The sequence below is a fragment of the Melospiza melodia genome, chromosome 8, assembly GCF_035770615.1.
Source record: "Melospiza melodia melodia isolate bMelMel2 chromosome 8, bMelMel2.pri, whole genome shotgun sequence".
NCBI classification, from domain to species: Eukaryota; Metazoa; Chordata; class Aves; order Passeriformes; family Passerellidae; genus Melospiza; species Melospiza melodia.
This window is the reverse complement of record NC_086201.1, coordinates 25,642,022-25,658,117: the sequence shown is the minus strand read 5'-3', so window position 1 is coordinate 25,658,117 and position 16,096 is coordinate 25,642,022. Positions and strand designations below refer to the sequence as shown.

The window sequence follows — 16,096 nt, the reverse complement described above, 5'->3', positions numbered from 1 at the left end:
TTATGTAAAGACTTAAAGAACTGTTTTCCATGCTAAGAAGCAGTTGTTTAGCTCACAGATCCCTGTAAGATGAAGGGGACAAAATCACAAGGTCTTTATTTTGCTGTTATTCAGCTCAGATGACAGTGAAGGAATTTCAGTCAGACATGTTCATCCCATCCTTCATCTGACACACTCTCATTGAAAAACAGTAAGCCAGGAACAATATCTGTAAAAACAATCCTAGTTCACACAAAGATCTGCCATGACTTTGATAAGGAACAGTGGTAGGAGGCAATATCCTGTCTTTAAGCACAGTGACATTTTTAAATGTTCCTGTATAGCAGATCTACTTTCATCTCAAACTGAGAGCTCTTGTTTTTGTTTTTTTTTTTTAATATAGACACTCTTTTATCGCTTGCACTCTATCACTTGCAGGTTTACATGTAGTTAGTTGCATCATCTTTTTTATTTCAGCACAATTAATAACACAGATTTCCTTTTTACATCAACCATTTCCAAAAGTTCTCCATAGTGTGATTTATCCTAGAGACTGATCGGTTTTGTCAGTCTTGCCTCCACATCCTTTCCTGCCCATTGCCTCAAAGGCTGAATTTTGCTACTGCCTATTCATTAAGAAGCTTACTGAAGCAGAGAAGTATTGTGAATTCATTTAAGCTAAACATTTCTTGGCCCATAGTGGTATTTCTGTCTGAAGAGAGAAAGGAAGCTGACATGAGCCATTTCCTAAGGGATCCTGTTGTTGCAGGTGGGACCTATCTAAAGTGGAATCACTAAGAGCTGCCCAAAGGGCCCTGTGGAAATGCATCTCAGTTTAACAGGACCTGTTCAGATAATCTGTCTGCTTTCACATTTGCTAGAGCTTGGGAGTATATGGCAACAGGTAACATCTGCTCTACTCCAATACCAATCCTCCTGGGCTGAGCATCCAGCCCTTCACACTCTTTGTCAGGTGCTGGTCTTGGTGACAGTAGGGACTAAGTGAAGACTCTCTTATATTGATACAAATTTGCAACAAGAAAGCTTTTAGAGACAATAATATAATTAATGAACACCATCAGTAGAGGAGAAAGCAGATCTGTTGTAACAATGCTCCTGCTGCCCTCCCACGTGGCAGCAAAGCACTCTCATAGGCTGTGGCTGCAACTGGGGGTCTGTTGTTGAGTGCAATAAACTGTGTGTTCCTGTGTTTATCCTGCTTTAGTGTTCTCTCTTAAACATTGAAATGATTTGCTGCATGCTTAATTTGAAGCACAAATTCAGTGCCATTGAAGCTGCTAGCCCTCATACGGTTTTTTATTTTCTTCCTTAAGTCAGGATTTCCCTCAATGGAACTGTGATTAAGCCTTATTTTGTTCATGCCAGTAACCATTTCAAGATTTCTTTACATGTTTTGTGACTCGAACTTATTTCTGCAAGTTGATGAACGAGGAAGCCCATTTTTCTGTGGGCATTTTGGAAAAAAAAAAGAAAAAACAAACAAACCACCAAATATTTCTACATGCTCAAGAAAAGAAACATTGAATGAACAACTAAATGTAATAGCCCTGGAAAGATGAAATTCATGGTTTCATCCAGCCAATCTGGCAATGGAAATAATTTATACCATAAAAGCAATCAAATGTTACCTGCCATAAGTTGTTTTGCATTAGTTTAATATCAAATTGCTTGCTAGGGTTATCAATAAGAGTCAGAAGAGGTTGTTTTTTCTACAAAGAACTCGTAAACTAAAAAAGAAGCAAATGCAAGTTAAGGATGAGAATTTTTTTGATTAAACATTTTAAGTGTGAAAGCAAGGAGCTGATAAAATCTGTTAACCCTTTTACTGCAAAACTGAAAACATTCTTGGAAGGTATTTTTCATGTAGAAATATGTACCATTTTTCTTCAGTAAGATGAAGTCTCTTGTAGTCTCTGAGCAGGGGTTGCTCTGTACAAGTGTACAGCTCTGCATACAACCAAACATCACCATCGCCTCTCTAATCCTGTCTTGTAGCCAGTGGAGGTTTTTTGACAAATTCCTTCTCTGCTTGTCTATATTTTATTGAAGAATCAGTTATTTCTTGTTTTGGCACCCAAAAGACCATAGTTTGAACAGATCACATGTATTACAAGAAGCCTGATATACACACAGATTAAAGTAGGCAACTGCTTATAAATCATGCAGTTTAGTAAGGAGACTTAATTCATTGGTGATTAAGAAAACCCATAAGTCCAAGTTAATCAGAGATGTCGTACTTGAGGTTACATGCCTTCTTCCACCACATGAATTGACATCAATGGGGATTAAAATACAAAAAATAAATAGAAGTAGTTAAAAATTATCCACAAATCAAAATCTTAGACTAAATGTGTAATTTCCTCTTTTTTCCTAGCTTTCCAATGACTCTTCCGAGTAATATAGATCTACTCTTATGTATATGGATACTTATTAAATCTTCAAATGAGTCTTTCTTCTTCAGAACTGGTGACCTCTGAATATGAGAAAACATCCCTGAAAAGTGATATAAAAATGCATATAAGTAAATAATTTCCAAACAGCAAAGAGCAGCTGAATACTCGGTTTCCCACATCTTACATTTCCTCTGCCTTTAGCTGCTGCTGGTCATATTTTATCAGCATTGCCCCCAAGCCTCTTGCCCTGATAGCCCTATCCCTCCACTTGCATGCTGCCTTTCAGTGTCATGTCACTTTGATCTTTCCCCAGTATGGACCTTTTCCTGTAGTCTTCCTATAAAACTCTTCTACTTGTAATTAGCAGAATCAAAGTGCTTAAGTATGCTCAGAATCCTGCTACCACACTGGCCTGTTATCAGCCTCTCTGCACAGTGGGTGAGATCCCTCACACTGCCTAGTAGCACATTTGTTATTTCCTTGAGGAACTATGGGGTGTTTTCTTTGCAATGATCTCTAAAAGGCAGCTGGTTGCTTTTCTTTCTTTTAAACGTATTTGTCTTCTGAAAAAGTAACTGATTAACACAATACCTGCTTATTTACCAGACATCAACTGTTCAATAGCCTTTGCCCCACTACCCCCCACAACAAACTGCAGAGTTGGGACAGGGAATTGTCTCTCTTGGGCCAGGTGCAAAGGGTGATCTGAGCCTAACCACCTGCACCTGTGAGGGAGCTGGGTACAGCTGAGTCCACTGAGTGGTAAGGGGCAGTGGGACTGCTGGGTGAAAAGAGAAAGGAGAAAAAAAGGAAAGCAAGAAAGGAGAAAAGAAGCAGAGGGTTTGTATCTGTAGTCTTCAGATGTTTCTAGGGAGGATGTGCAATGTGGCTTCTTGAGGAGGATCTTCTTGTATAGCTACTCTTCAGGAAGATTGCCGTGAGTACAAAAGCTATGTTTTCTTGGAGGTTTAAAGTTTTATTTTGGTTAGAGTTGTTATAACTGTAATGTAACTAGAGTGTTGTCATAGATTGGAAATACATCTATGAAACCTGCTTTTTCATGGTATTTTTAGGGAAGAGGAATGAATTACTAAAGATAGCCTGGCCAGGTATCTGAAAAACTCTCCCTACTTGTCTCTACTAACAGCTGATTAAGAATTCTCTGCAGAATTTATAGGGAAGTTGAAATGCTGTTGGGTCAAGTATGATTTTAGGTTGATTGAGACACTTTGTCAGATTACTCATATTCAGCTGTTCTCATTTTGCAGTCTTTTTCATGGGTTGTTTAGAGTTTAAGAGTGTCTTCAGACTGTGAATACAGTCAAAAGCCTGGAGGGACTAGACTGGTCCAGAAAACAGTGTTTGAATCTGTAAGTCTGGAACTGGGCTACGTCTCCCACTTCTTGGTGCACACTTGAAGAGAATCGTTTCCCAGGAGGACCAAGTATGGGTAACTGTGAAAGTGCCTCTAAGATGTGACAAAGTAGAGTTTTTTCTTCTTAGAAAAGTTCCTGATTCTCAATCTTCACAAGTAGGGATTTATCCATTAGTTCTGAAATGTAATGCTCATAATAACATCATAACATCAGTATTTCTGTGCCAAGTTCAGATATCTGTCTTGCTTTTCCAATTCAGTGATATGTTTAAGGAAAAACAGAGAATGCAGGTTGCTCCTCTTTGATCCTGTTTGCAATTAAAACAACAAAACCCCAAACATACTGAAATTTTAACTATTTAAGAGGAGTAAGATAAAAAACTTGAGTATGAAGCAATAAAGTTACCAACTGTTGCAAAAGTAACAGAATAAAACAAGAAAATTTTGCTTTATTTTTGGAATTCTGGAACAAGCCTACTGAAAGCTATTTATACCTGCTCATGTAGATGTGAAGTACACAAGGTAATTTAAGTGCTGTTAGTGCTGCTTCTGGGGCTGAGGAAGCAGGCTTGTACTTCTATGCATAAGTGCAAATTCTATTCCTCATCATTTGCTATGCCATTTCCAGCTGCAATTATTACCAATTGATTTCTACTTGCACTGGTGAAATAAGGCAGTTGGACCACAGGTTACAAAGATTAAAACAGCTGGCTTTGTTAAGAAACTGTGAGACTTGGATGAGAAGTTAGATAGCTCCTCTAAAAAAATAATGGGCTGTCACTGCTATAAGCTGCCTGCAACAAACTGATGTTAATCAGCTGTACAGAGAAACCAGATTAACTGATTGCAATTCACAAAACAAAGATGGTGTGAATACTTAGTAGTACTTAAAATCCCTTTGTATAAGAGATAAGAATAGTCAGAATTTATCATAAATCCCTTAATTTGATTCTTCAAAATACATCAGACTGTTACTCTTTAATCTTGACTAGAACAAAAGCTCTTTGTATCGGAAAATCACAGTGTGATATGGATATGTAGAGCCAGATGTAAGCAAAAGGCTAAGTGGGAGTTTAGACAGTGATATTCAAAGCTGCAATCCCAAACAAACAATAATCTAGTGCTTTAACTTAGTGGATTATCTCAGTTTTTGACAATACTACTGCTACGTACGTCTAAAGCTGGGTTCTCTTTGCACCCAGAAGCGCGTCAGTCTGGTAAGGATTGAGCAACTTTTTGCCTGTGTGATGTCCAAGATCACTTGGAAACCAGAAGTAGGTTCTGTGCTGCATGCCAGCACAGTAAAGATCCAGTCAGAGCTCAGATTCTTTGCAGAGCAGGATAGGATCCAGTCCTTGCTTTTAAGTTGCAGGTAGTGGTTGTTTGACTCATAGGTTAGAAATTGCCCTGTGGGTATGAGTTTTTCAGTCTGAGGGTATTGATTCAAGTTCAACTACTATCTCAAAGTTCAGGATACTGCCTGTAGGTAATAGGGTAAGGACCTCTCAGTCCTTCCTATCCCAGATTCTAGCTTTCAATACTCAAAAATGTTTTAGGTTTGTGGGCAAGAGTGGGATGGTCCAGTGGTGTATTGTCCCTGAGGTGCAAGAACCCTGAGTTCAAATCCAATTTTTAGAGACACTCTAATGGATACTTGCTCAGAGAGGCTCTTCATTATTCCATGAACATTCCCCCCAAGCATCTTAATAACTAAGACACTGCTTTAGGAAGTAGAGATAAGGGTCTCAATCCATGGAAGTTTTCTGCCTCTCACTGTGGGCTCATGTACTACACTGTTGGTGATGGACGCAGCACTTCTACCTCACCATCAAATTATAGCACCTACCTCTATCTGAAAGTGGATATTCTCCAGGCAAAGATATATCTGTTGGTAGCAGGATCAGAACTGAAGCCTTGGAAGAGACTGAGATTTAGGAAAAGCTATACTGTGTCTCCCTTTTGGGAATGAGGATGGTAATTGGCAGACATGGAGAGGGGGCTGGGAACCTGGAGACTAGGGATTGCAGCATTTAGTGTCACAGGTAGTGATGTTCTTCCTGGAGCTGTAGTTGTGTCTGAAAGCCTGCATGAATCTAAATCTGAGATCTGTTTCCATTGTTTGTTGGGTGAAGTTACCAGTATGGAAATGAAAAATAGTGACTGACTGCTAGATGGCAAGTAGGCACACCTTGACCCTTCTGCAAAAGGCTGCCACTCTCCCCAACAGTACAGTGCAATGCATTCCTCTCAGAATGGGGATTCAGAGCTAGCCTGTTCATAGCACAACTGTGGTAAAAATGCTGGTGTGGAAGAATATATTGGTATATTCAGTTGCTGAGATGCCTTCTTTGTTTGAATCCTCCTGTATCACACTTTCTGCTGCTTTTTCTACCCTATCAAACTGGAACTTAAAAGCTGTTGTTAGTGGTCGGCTTGTTTGGAGGTAAAATTCTTACTGAGATCACATTGAACATAAACACAGCTCTGCACCTCACTGGGAGGAGTAGGGGATTTTTGCATAGCACTGGCCTCCGTTTCTGTGTTGTTACCACATAGCACAATAGGCCTCAATCTCTTTTCTTTCCACTAGACTCTAATTATTGCCCATGAGATGCATATTAAAGGAGTAGTGACCTTGGTTTCTCCCTGTGAACTGAGAATGTAGAGTAGCCATCTTGGGGTTTCTGACAGCTTCTGACAGCTGCCTTCTCCCCAGCCCATGGGTTCTGGAGAGCACACAGTCCACATAGATATCCCAGAAGAGCTGAGCCAGGTCCCAGAACAAAGCCCCATGTTTCAAGTTCTCTGAGGATTTCAGAAAGATCATGAAGTCCCAAAAGCCACTGACAGAGTCAGAAATGCGAGGCTTCCTCATCTCCAGTAAAACAGCCGAGGAGGATTCCCAGCACTGCGGGTCTGCCCGCCCAAGAGCCAGTGGATCAACTTGGCTGTGGCAGAGCAGAGGTGTCACACAGAACACTGCCATGAGCAGGAGAGAGCAGGTGAGTCTCATGGTGCAGGGGATTCTTCTTCTGCTTCCAAGATCCATTATGTCACTGAAATATAAGAAAACCAGGAGAAGCTGAAAACATCTCACTCTTAGATGCAGGAAGAAAATCCTCTTAACTTTACATGATATGCAAGGCTCTTAAATACTGTTTCTCTGCTCCTCAAAGATTTGTGTATGCTTTTTGTATGTACACAAATACTAGAGGAGTGACAATGCTCTGTGCAGCAGAAGCATGTGTAAAAATTTTTATTCATCCTCAGATCTGAATGATGAACTGTCTTATCTGGAAGTACTTAATACTGAAAGTTTTTTTGCCATTTTTGCTTTACAGATCCAAAATATTTTTCAGTGAAAATCCATTCCTTTTTATATAATTTGAACTTTTAGGCAATCTTGCTTTTCTCAACATTTTGAGTCCTTTAAAGTAGTCTTCAGAATCACAAGGATCAGTGAACAGCAGGTGGAAAAATGTTGTTGAAAATGTGCTTTAATGGTTTTAATTACTGCAGGTTTCAGATTCATCCACTGACCAGGAGTGGTTTAGGTGCTAAAGGGCAGAACAGTTCTGAGAAGAGGGTACAGCAAAGCCATCACATAGCAGCTGTATTGTACAACATGTACCCATGCATATGGAATCATAAAACAGTTCAGGTTGCAAGGGACCTTTAAAGGTCTCTAGTCCAACCCTTCTGCCATTGGCAGGAACATCTGCAACCACTTCAGATTGCCCAGAATCCTATCCGACATGACTTGGAACTGTTTTAGGAATGGGGCATCTTCCACTTCTCTGAACAGCCTGTTCCAGTGTCTCACCACCCTCATTGTAGAAGATTTTTTTCTTTATATCTAATCTAAATTGGTCCTCCTTCAGTTTGAAGCCTTCACTCTTTGTTCTCTTGCAGCAGGCCCTGCTAAAAAGCCTGTCCCCATCTTTCTTATAGGCCCTCTGTAAGTACTGGGAGGCTGCAGCAAGGTGTCCCTGCAGCCTGCTCTTCTCCAGCCCCAGCTTTCTCAGGCTGTCTTTTCAGGAGAGCTGCTTCACCCTCCTCATCATTGTTGTGGCTCTTCTCTGGACTTGCTCTAACAGGTCCATGTTGACTCTTTCCTGTGCGGCAATGTCTTTGTGTATATTTAAAAGTATAAATGTGTACTGCCAATCCCTGAGAATTAACTGTTACAACTCTGAAACTTGCTAAGTAGTATCAATAATGGATAGGTACAAATTCTGAGAATGATTGTTTTGTGGACAGAAAGGCCCAGTTGTCTCCATCAGATTTAATTTCTAGTACATACTTCTCTGATATATTTTCTAACAAGCTTCTAGCATTTCTGATACTGAACAAGTTTGAGGGATTGTTTTTAGTGTAGCTCATGGCATATGGAGAACTTCCCATTTGTGGAAATCAGCTACCTCTGAGATCAGCATTTAGGACAAAATTCTCTTTAATGCATGTGCTGATCTGCTGAGTATTCATGCTTGTATGTTTTCAGTTTGGTTGTCGGGAATGGGAAGCTACTTCTCTTAATGAGCTAGATAAGCAACTGACTTTTTGTGTAGAAAGTCTCTTCTATGAGTGATCCTGAAGAAATGTTCCTTTGCTCTGTGAAGAAAAATGCCAAAGGCAGGACATTGATGTGCAGAGGAATTGTGCATGAGAAGTAGCCTGTGTGTGAGACTAGGGAAGAGTAGTTTGCTTTGTGAAGTATATTTCTTTATAGAGCTAAAGGACTCTTCAGAGATTTCAGTCCTAGAAATGTTATTCTTACCTAGCCCCCTGTCTGGCTACCTGGTCAGGTTCTGGGAACATTTTTGAGGTATTCAGACTTTATTCCCCAGCTGTCTACAGTCACTTTTAAATCCAAGTTTGGGCCCTGGCCCTGAACATTGCATTTAGGGAACAAAAGAGGGACAGCTTGCTCTTCCCACACTGCCCTGCCTAGTGGATGTCACTTATGACAGTGGTGGTAGTAATAGGGCTGTCGTCCTGCTGCTTCCAAGATCCCCAAGAAACATTGTTCTTCTGTACCCTACTCCACAAGGCAGGCTTTGATTGCTTTCTCAGAAGCAAGCCAAAAACATCCCGTGAGTCACTACTTCATTCTTGTTTGTGCATCAGAGCCCTTCCTGGGCACAGACACCTGTGTGCCATGCAGTATGCACATATGTCTGCTTACTGAGACTTTTTCAAGGGACATAGTTTATCAAGTTTGGTGTTTTCAGAGCAATTTAGCAGTCTCAAATATGACCATGGCGGTGAGGTGACAGACAAAGGACAGTGGGACAGCCCCAACAAATTGTTCAAGCAAAGGAATAATACTAAAAGAAGCTAACAATACTAAATAATAATACTAAAATCCTTTAAATTATGGTTCTGTGACTTTGACAGAGCCCATCTCACTTGTACAAGTTAAAAACTGAACTGGTTGCTTTGTATTTTCTGCTCCCCAGCACCTATTCTAAACTTTATACGTTACAAAACTGGCTAAGACAAGGGTTCTGGATTTGTCAAAACAAGGGGACAGTCTTTGCAAGGAGTTGGTAGGGCATTAATATGAGAATCAATGCCCTTGAAAGTGTGATGTGCATGGCATTGGTAAGGGCCAGTGGCAAAGGCCACTAGTCCTTGTGGTCTGGTCAAACTCAGGCAACTCACTGCGCTGTTAGTCTTCCACAAGTTCAAGATTGTGGTTTTTTAGAAAATTGAGAGCTGGAGGGGATGCCCAGGAAATTGGAGATTTCATTAATCTCTTACCTGTGCATGTGGTGAATGCTCCCATGCAATTCCTCCTTACACCCTCCAGTCTCTTGTTATTTCTGTCCATTCATTGAAGTTTGTGTGTGAGTGCTATTTACACTTCCTGGTTCTGACTTTTCCCACCCTTCCCCCTATCCCTGCTTCGCCTTGCAGTGTAGTCTCCTGCTCCACTCCTCGGCATGGATAATGCCTGACAATAATAATTTAAAAGTTAATCAATTAATGTGTTACTATCATCTAACTTGGAGCTCTCGTTACGGCAGTCCCTCGGCCGCGCAGGTGCCGCAGCCGGTCCCGGCCCGGGTGCCCGCTCCGGTGCAGCCTCCCCGGGCGGTCCCGCTCCGCTCCCGCCCGCCCCGCGCCGCCCGCGGCTCTCAGCGCTTACCTCGGGCAGGCTCCGGCCAGGGCAGGGCTCTCCGAGCCCGCTGCCGCCGCCGCGCTCCTTAAGAAGCCGGAGCGGGCAGCCCCGCTTAGTTTTTACGTCAGGGCTCGAGAGCAGCCCCCACCCCCCGGGCCCGGCCGCTGCTCCCGGGCACCCGGGGCTCCCGCTTTCTCTGTGCGGAGCTGTCCTTGCTGCGAGTCCGCTCCGCTCTCCGTCCCGCCTCTCCTCCTCTGCTTGCGGACCCCGGTTCTCCCGGGGCAGCCTGGTGGCCGTGCTGCCTCTGGCCGAGGGCAAGGGGCGCCCAGCGGGGTGGAAGAGTAACAGACCTGGCAAAGCTGCCCCCCTCCCCTTGCTGCACCGGCGGGGGGCAGGAGGGGAAGAGTAGAAAGCAAGTCTGCCTTTGGAGCTCATATTGTCCCGAGCTGGCTCAGACCTCAGGTATCTTGCTTTATGTGGTTGGCTGTTGCAGATCCCTCCACCCCAAAGCAGGAATCTGTGTGGCACGACTATTTGCTGGCTAGGGCTCAGCTCACATGCTGCAGCTCATAGAAGTTGAAGCAGAGACCCAGAGAAGAGCCACAGAAGGACTCCACATAAATGCATTAGTTGAAGTAGTTGGGCTGTGCTGCCCACTGCAGCTCAATTTACACAACTTTACCTTAAGAAGCGCTAACTTGGAGGGCTGTACGTTCTCCAGCAGAAGGGGATGGTCTGGTTCCATTTTCCCCCCCAAGAACAATAATGTGGTCTAGTGTTGTTGCATTTTCTCTCTATGAGGTTTTCAGCTGGATTATGACTTCTGTGTAGCAGCTGGAAAACCTTTGTGTTGGAGAAATGGGTTAAGCTAGTAGGGAAATGAAAGGAAAGCACTGGTGAAAAGGCTGTCTCCTGTTATGTGCAGCATGGAGAAAAAAGCCTGAACACAACTCTGCCAGTGCTCACTGTGCCTGCTGTGATTCCCTTGCACACAGAAAACATACCACTCAAAGAGCTGGGGCTCTGTGACCGTGCTGATAGCCAGTGCTGGGCAGAACTTGCTTAACACCAGCTATTTGAAGCAATAGGCAGGTGAGAACATTTTTTTTTCTTTGTTCTGTAGTTTCTAGGCCAAATCATGTAGCACCTTGCTACATGTCTGAAGCCAGTGCAGCTGCACCAGTGCATACAGCTGGGCAGCAAACTGGTTTTTCAAGGCTTTCACTGGCAGCTCCCTTTTATCTCTGCATGTGGAATCATAATTCCTTCCCCAGAAAGCAACTGTGTTTCAGTAGCATAAGGCTTATCTTCGTTGAAGACTGTGGGGCTGCACTGGATCACATCAGCTAGAAAGTTGGCTTGAGACTTGGATTTCTCTGATGTTCATCAATACCTTTATGGTTTGCACTCTTTCTGTGCATCCAGTGTGTGTAAATGGAGAAGCAACTTCCTTTCCAAACCCTTGGTCTTGTGACATGCCTATGACAATAAACACTGCTTTCCTTCCTCCTCAAGAAGCAAACCCTGTCAAAGTGTATTTTGTGTAAGTAATGCTACTGTTTAACAAAAGCGCAAGGAACTTTTTGCAGATGAGAGAACACTGGCTAGAACCCTTGTAAACTGCTGTACTGTAGGACTTTGGCCAACTTGCAAATGTTCCATTTATTTGGCTAGAAGTGTGAGTTTGGGAATGGTGGGAATAATGATCACCAGCTGCTGAAACAGACTTCAGGATGAAATGAAGAGTGTAATGCCTTGCAAGGGGCCTTTGCAACACGGTAGAGGAAACCTCTCATATGTAGGATCTCCAATATTTCTTCTCTGTGCTATGGAATACAGGCTATTCCAGTAGACTTTCTCCTGGGTTCCAGAGCTGAAATGATCCTTAAGAACCAGCTTTTGGTTTTGTTTGTTTCTTTTTAAAATCTGCTCTGTACCTGATTCTGGACCCATGTGCAATCTGGAGCCCCCCTGGCAAGTGGGTAGCCAGTGTACTTCTCCTTGCCTCTGTATTTGGGGGTTGAGCAAGGCAAAGGAGAGAAGGAAAGTGTGCAGGTAAGATCTGGGTAGAAAAAGCTCTGGGGCTGCTTGTGCTCATGATAGGCCTAGCTGCAGGGGCCAGAGCTGAGCAAGATTAAAATGCCACAGAAGTGGTTTTTGCTGCTGTTTCTGAATCTGTGGTACATCACTCTAAGGACTGTCCCCCATGTTGTTAAGGGTAGAGCCAAACAGAAAGGAAATGATAAAATGTTTCTTGTGAGTTGATACATTTCTGTCAACCTGCAACCTTTGTGGAATCATTGTTAAGAAGTGAGTTTGAGTCCCCTTCTGGGGTGCACTTTATCTGGGTTTGGATCAAGAACAGCATTGGTTTCATTCCATTCAGAATGCTGGCAGACCCAAGGGTATTGAACCAGGGGCTCTCACAGAAATGAGAGTTGCTGCTCAAGGGAAATATAGCTACAGATAAAATAGTTGGCTCCACAAATACTTCCTGAGCCTACTACATTCTGCTCCCTCTGAACCAGAGCACTTACATTCTATTTCTGGGAAAGAGGTTTTTGATAATTAGATTGATCACTTCAGCCTCCTAGTGGGGAAGAAATGTACCAGGATTGGCCATCTCATTCAGTTTCACACACTCCCTCAATCAAGCTTTCTGGGCCCTTCTTAAGCTATCAGTAATCTTTCTTTCATTGCAGCACGTGATATATTCCCCTGGCAGCCAGAGTTCATATCTTCTGTGGATCTCCATATCTTATGAGTATAATTCACATGAGCTGTAGATCATATCCAGAGTCATTTGCAGAAGGATATTTTTTATCAAGAAAGGTTGATTATTTACTCACAGATGAGACAGATTATTTACTCATAGATGAGACAGAGCTTTCAGATGATGTAACACTACAGAAAGGATGCTATTTCTACTAGAAAAATATAAAAATAAAACAAAAGGTTAAATGATCAGGATAAAGGAATAAGGGATAAGTAAGAAAAGTAGGAGGCCATTTAACTGGTATTTGCATTTTGAATAGAGCAAAGGTATAAATAACTACAGAGTTGCTTTCTTCTTGCATTTGCTCCCAGCAAATTTTCTGGTGGTTTAAAATTAACATTTAAGTTAATAGGCAGTGGCTTATGGTTGCTTGAGCTAGGTAAGCATTTACATATAAAAAAAGAGATTCAGCACTGAGGCTGAGAGACAGTAACATGTGATGGGATGCACAGCTTGCCTGTTACTTCCATAAGCAGCCACACCTGAAAGCAGTATTAAGCTTTTTAAACTGTCCCACATGATGAAAGACACCTGTTTTAGGCTTACTAAAAATGCTTTACAGACATATGCTTAGCTGAAAGTTTGGGTTTTGCTGAGTTGGGTTCCAAATTACTCCAGCTTTGTGTGAAACTTGGCTAAGTGATGGCAAAGGCAAAACTTGTGATTCTCAGAGTGGGGGGTACCCAAAGGTCCGTTAGCTTTAAATTCATAGTACCTGGTAGAGGCTTTATTTTTCTTCAAAATCCACAAAGGAAGAGTGTGGAAACCTACTTCCATTTTTAACTTTTCCAGTTCTCCTCTTTGAAGCAGAAGATTAAACTGTCCTTAAAATTGGCTCCCTGACTCGCAAGAGCTTCTTGGAAATGAAATTAAATCATTGATCTAAAGTCTGCAGCTATATTTTACTAATTTTTAAAATTATATGTAGAGAGCTTTGAGTATCTAAACCTGTTGGGTTTTGTTTTGGTTTTTTTTTTTTTTGACTTTTGATGTCAAGTTGTCTTCTTTTTTTTTCTTTTGGTGGATTGAATCTCTATTCCCAAAGTGTTTGATGATCCCACACTGCTCTAAACAACCTTCTAGGTCTATTGTCTGTTGAAATGGCCAGCAGGAAAGTCACTGGGTGTGATGCAACACTTCAGCAGTTCCAACCAGTGGAAAGATAATAGTTACCTAAATATACAATTCTTCAGTGCTGTACACTATTGCTGATGACCTGAAACATTTCCATGGAGCTGACAGACAAGACATGGGACAGGCAGGAGACCAGGGTACTTCTGTGCCAGGAGCTGCAGCCCTGTGGACACCCTGGCATGTCTCTGGCCTATGCTGAGAAGTGGCCTTCTGCTAGAAGGTTTGAGGAACTGCAGCTCCCCATTAGACTACATTTGTCTTACTGTAATAATGTGTCTCTCTCTATGCCTACCAACTGTTGGTGTGAGAGGCTCTCTCTACTGCCATATTCATAGTGTTTCCCCAAGAGTAAATTTAGGTGACATGTCAGAAGTGTGAGCTGGCTTCATTGTTGAAGCCACTTATTTAAATTAATTTGTGGAAGAGGTAACATTTCTCCTGGCAAATGTATTTAACACAAGCTTTGAAAATATGTGTGGAGCAGGTATTTTTACAAGTGCAAGCTAAGCAGTGTTGGTCAAAAAATTAATATATATTTTTGAAAATATAATCTGGTGATATGTGACACTATAAATGCAAATGACCTTTATAAAGGATGTGACCACATTTTTCTCTAGACTTAAGCACTCCAAGAAAATAAGAAAGAACCCCAAACTGATAGCATAGTACATTAAATATTAATCCGTGTCTTTTGGGCAAGTTGTCTCACATTAACCATTCAGTTAGTTAGAGAGCTTTTGATTAATTTTAATGGCATTCTGAGTATTTATAGCCAGACAACTATTAGTTTTTGAATTAAGGGATTCGTTGCCATTTGGGTGCTGGACTGATATCAACACGTTCCAGAATAAAGTCACTGGTTCTTCCTGACTCAGCCCTCCTGCTTCCTCATGTTCCCACAGACAATGGGGAAACCCTTCTCACCTTCAGCCCTCCAGGCAGAGGAGAGTCACCCTGGGTATGTCACAGCTAGAAGAGCAGTTCAGTGAAACATGTTTTCATAAAACTGCCACTAACATCCAAGAAAGCACGGCTGTTACAGGATCAGTTTCTTCCAGGAAGAAAAGCACTTTCACAGTGCATTCTTTCCTGAGGCTGAGCAGGACTGCAATGTGGAATCCTACCTTTTCTTTCTCTGAGAGTGTTTCTTTCCTGCAGCTCTTGGGAGAAAAGGTTGTTGGAGCACGCTTGCCTCAGGGCAACTCTTGGGCTATGCCAGTGAGCCACCAAGGAGGGCTCCAGCCCTGCCACTGTCACACTCATCCCACAGCACAGACACTCCCCTGGCAGCCACAACCCCACGCAGGGAGCCTGCACATTCCCACTCAAAGCTGTCTGGGGAAAATAATCTTCAAGAAGAAATTGGAGGAGGGGATAGCAAATTATTTAGGGCCAAGAAATAGGTCACAGGAGATTCTGGAGAGTAATGAGGATATTCTGTCTCATGTGAAAGGGCACTTGGGGATCTTCAGTTCTCCTTGGTTGCCTGCTCATTCTCAGTCTCTTTGCTGGACTATCCACTTTGCTGTGTGTTTTGCTGGTAGCTCCTACTAGGGTTCTTTGGCACTTATAAAGTACTTGCCACTCTTCAAACCACAGGTGTGAAGTCTTATAAGTACACTACTGCTGTTGTCAGAGAAGAAAGTTGGGGGGTTTTAATGTGCAAGATCTGCCATGTATAACTTATTGGCAGACAAATGTGCCTTCTTGAATTATTTTCCTGAATGAAGTACTACAAGCTCTGTCATTTAGATGAGTAAAACCCATACATTATCAGTAACGAACCATGTGATAGAGGCAGATTAAACTATATACTTAATTTAAAAAAACCCAATGTTCATTTATTTTTTTAACAGGTGAGGCCACTCAGCCTTTGAAACTCCCATTTTTATTTCACAAATGTACCCTTTGAAACCTATTTTCAAAGGAGATGCTATAAAGGTGACACAAGAGTGAATTTCCATGTAGTGAGTTTAATTTGGAACTTCTGAAAAGATTATAGTTTAATTTAACAAGGTCCTTTATTTCCTATCCTATTACTGATTAGGCACAGTTAAAAAGTTGCATATTTCATGAAGACTTTAATTTTTTTGAATACCTGGGGAGGGAGGTTTGTCTCAAACTTATCAGCTAACCAGCTCTGCCTAGAAGCAGTGCTCCGTGGCCTGGGTGTAAAGGTCACCTTTGTGTACAACAGTTCCTGCCCTAGAGACCTTGTGTTTGAAGTGGAAGTGCCCAGCCAAATCAGAGGAAGGAAAAGTGAAGCAAAAATGTAATGAGTCTGAATCTTTTAC

The 16,096-nt window shown here is 42.1% G+C and overlaps 1 protein-coding gene across 1 annotated transcript; it reads right to left on the bottom strand.

The window, feature by feature from the left end:
* Positions 1–1,878: 1,878 nt before the first annotated feature.
* FAM237A (family with sequence similarity 237 member A) lies at positions 1,879–10,121 on the bottom strand. The gene is made up of 3 exons (XM_063162347.1): positions 9,920–10,121; positions 6,403–6,824; positions 1,879–2,493 (listed from the first exon to the last, which is right to left on the bottom strand). Exons 2-3 carry the CDS (start codon positions 6,815–6,817, stop codon positions 2,345–2,347), a joined length of 564 nt encoding a protein of 187 aa, XP_063018417.1. The 5' UTR covers positions 6,818–6,824; positions 9,920–10,121; the 3' UTR covers positions 1,879–2,344.
* Between the last annotated feature and the right edge of the window lie 5,975 nt (positions 10,122–16,096).

Coding starts and splice junctions, on each gene's coding strand:
- FAM237A (XM_063162347.1), bottom strand. CDS start 6,817: ATGGATCTTGGAAGCAGAAGAAGAATCCCCTGCACCATGAGACTCACC. Junction 2,494..6,402: donor GTTCACAGGGAGAAACCAAG/GTCACTACTCCT, acceptor ATCACTTTTCAG/GGATGTTTTCTCATATTCAG.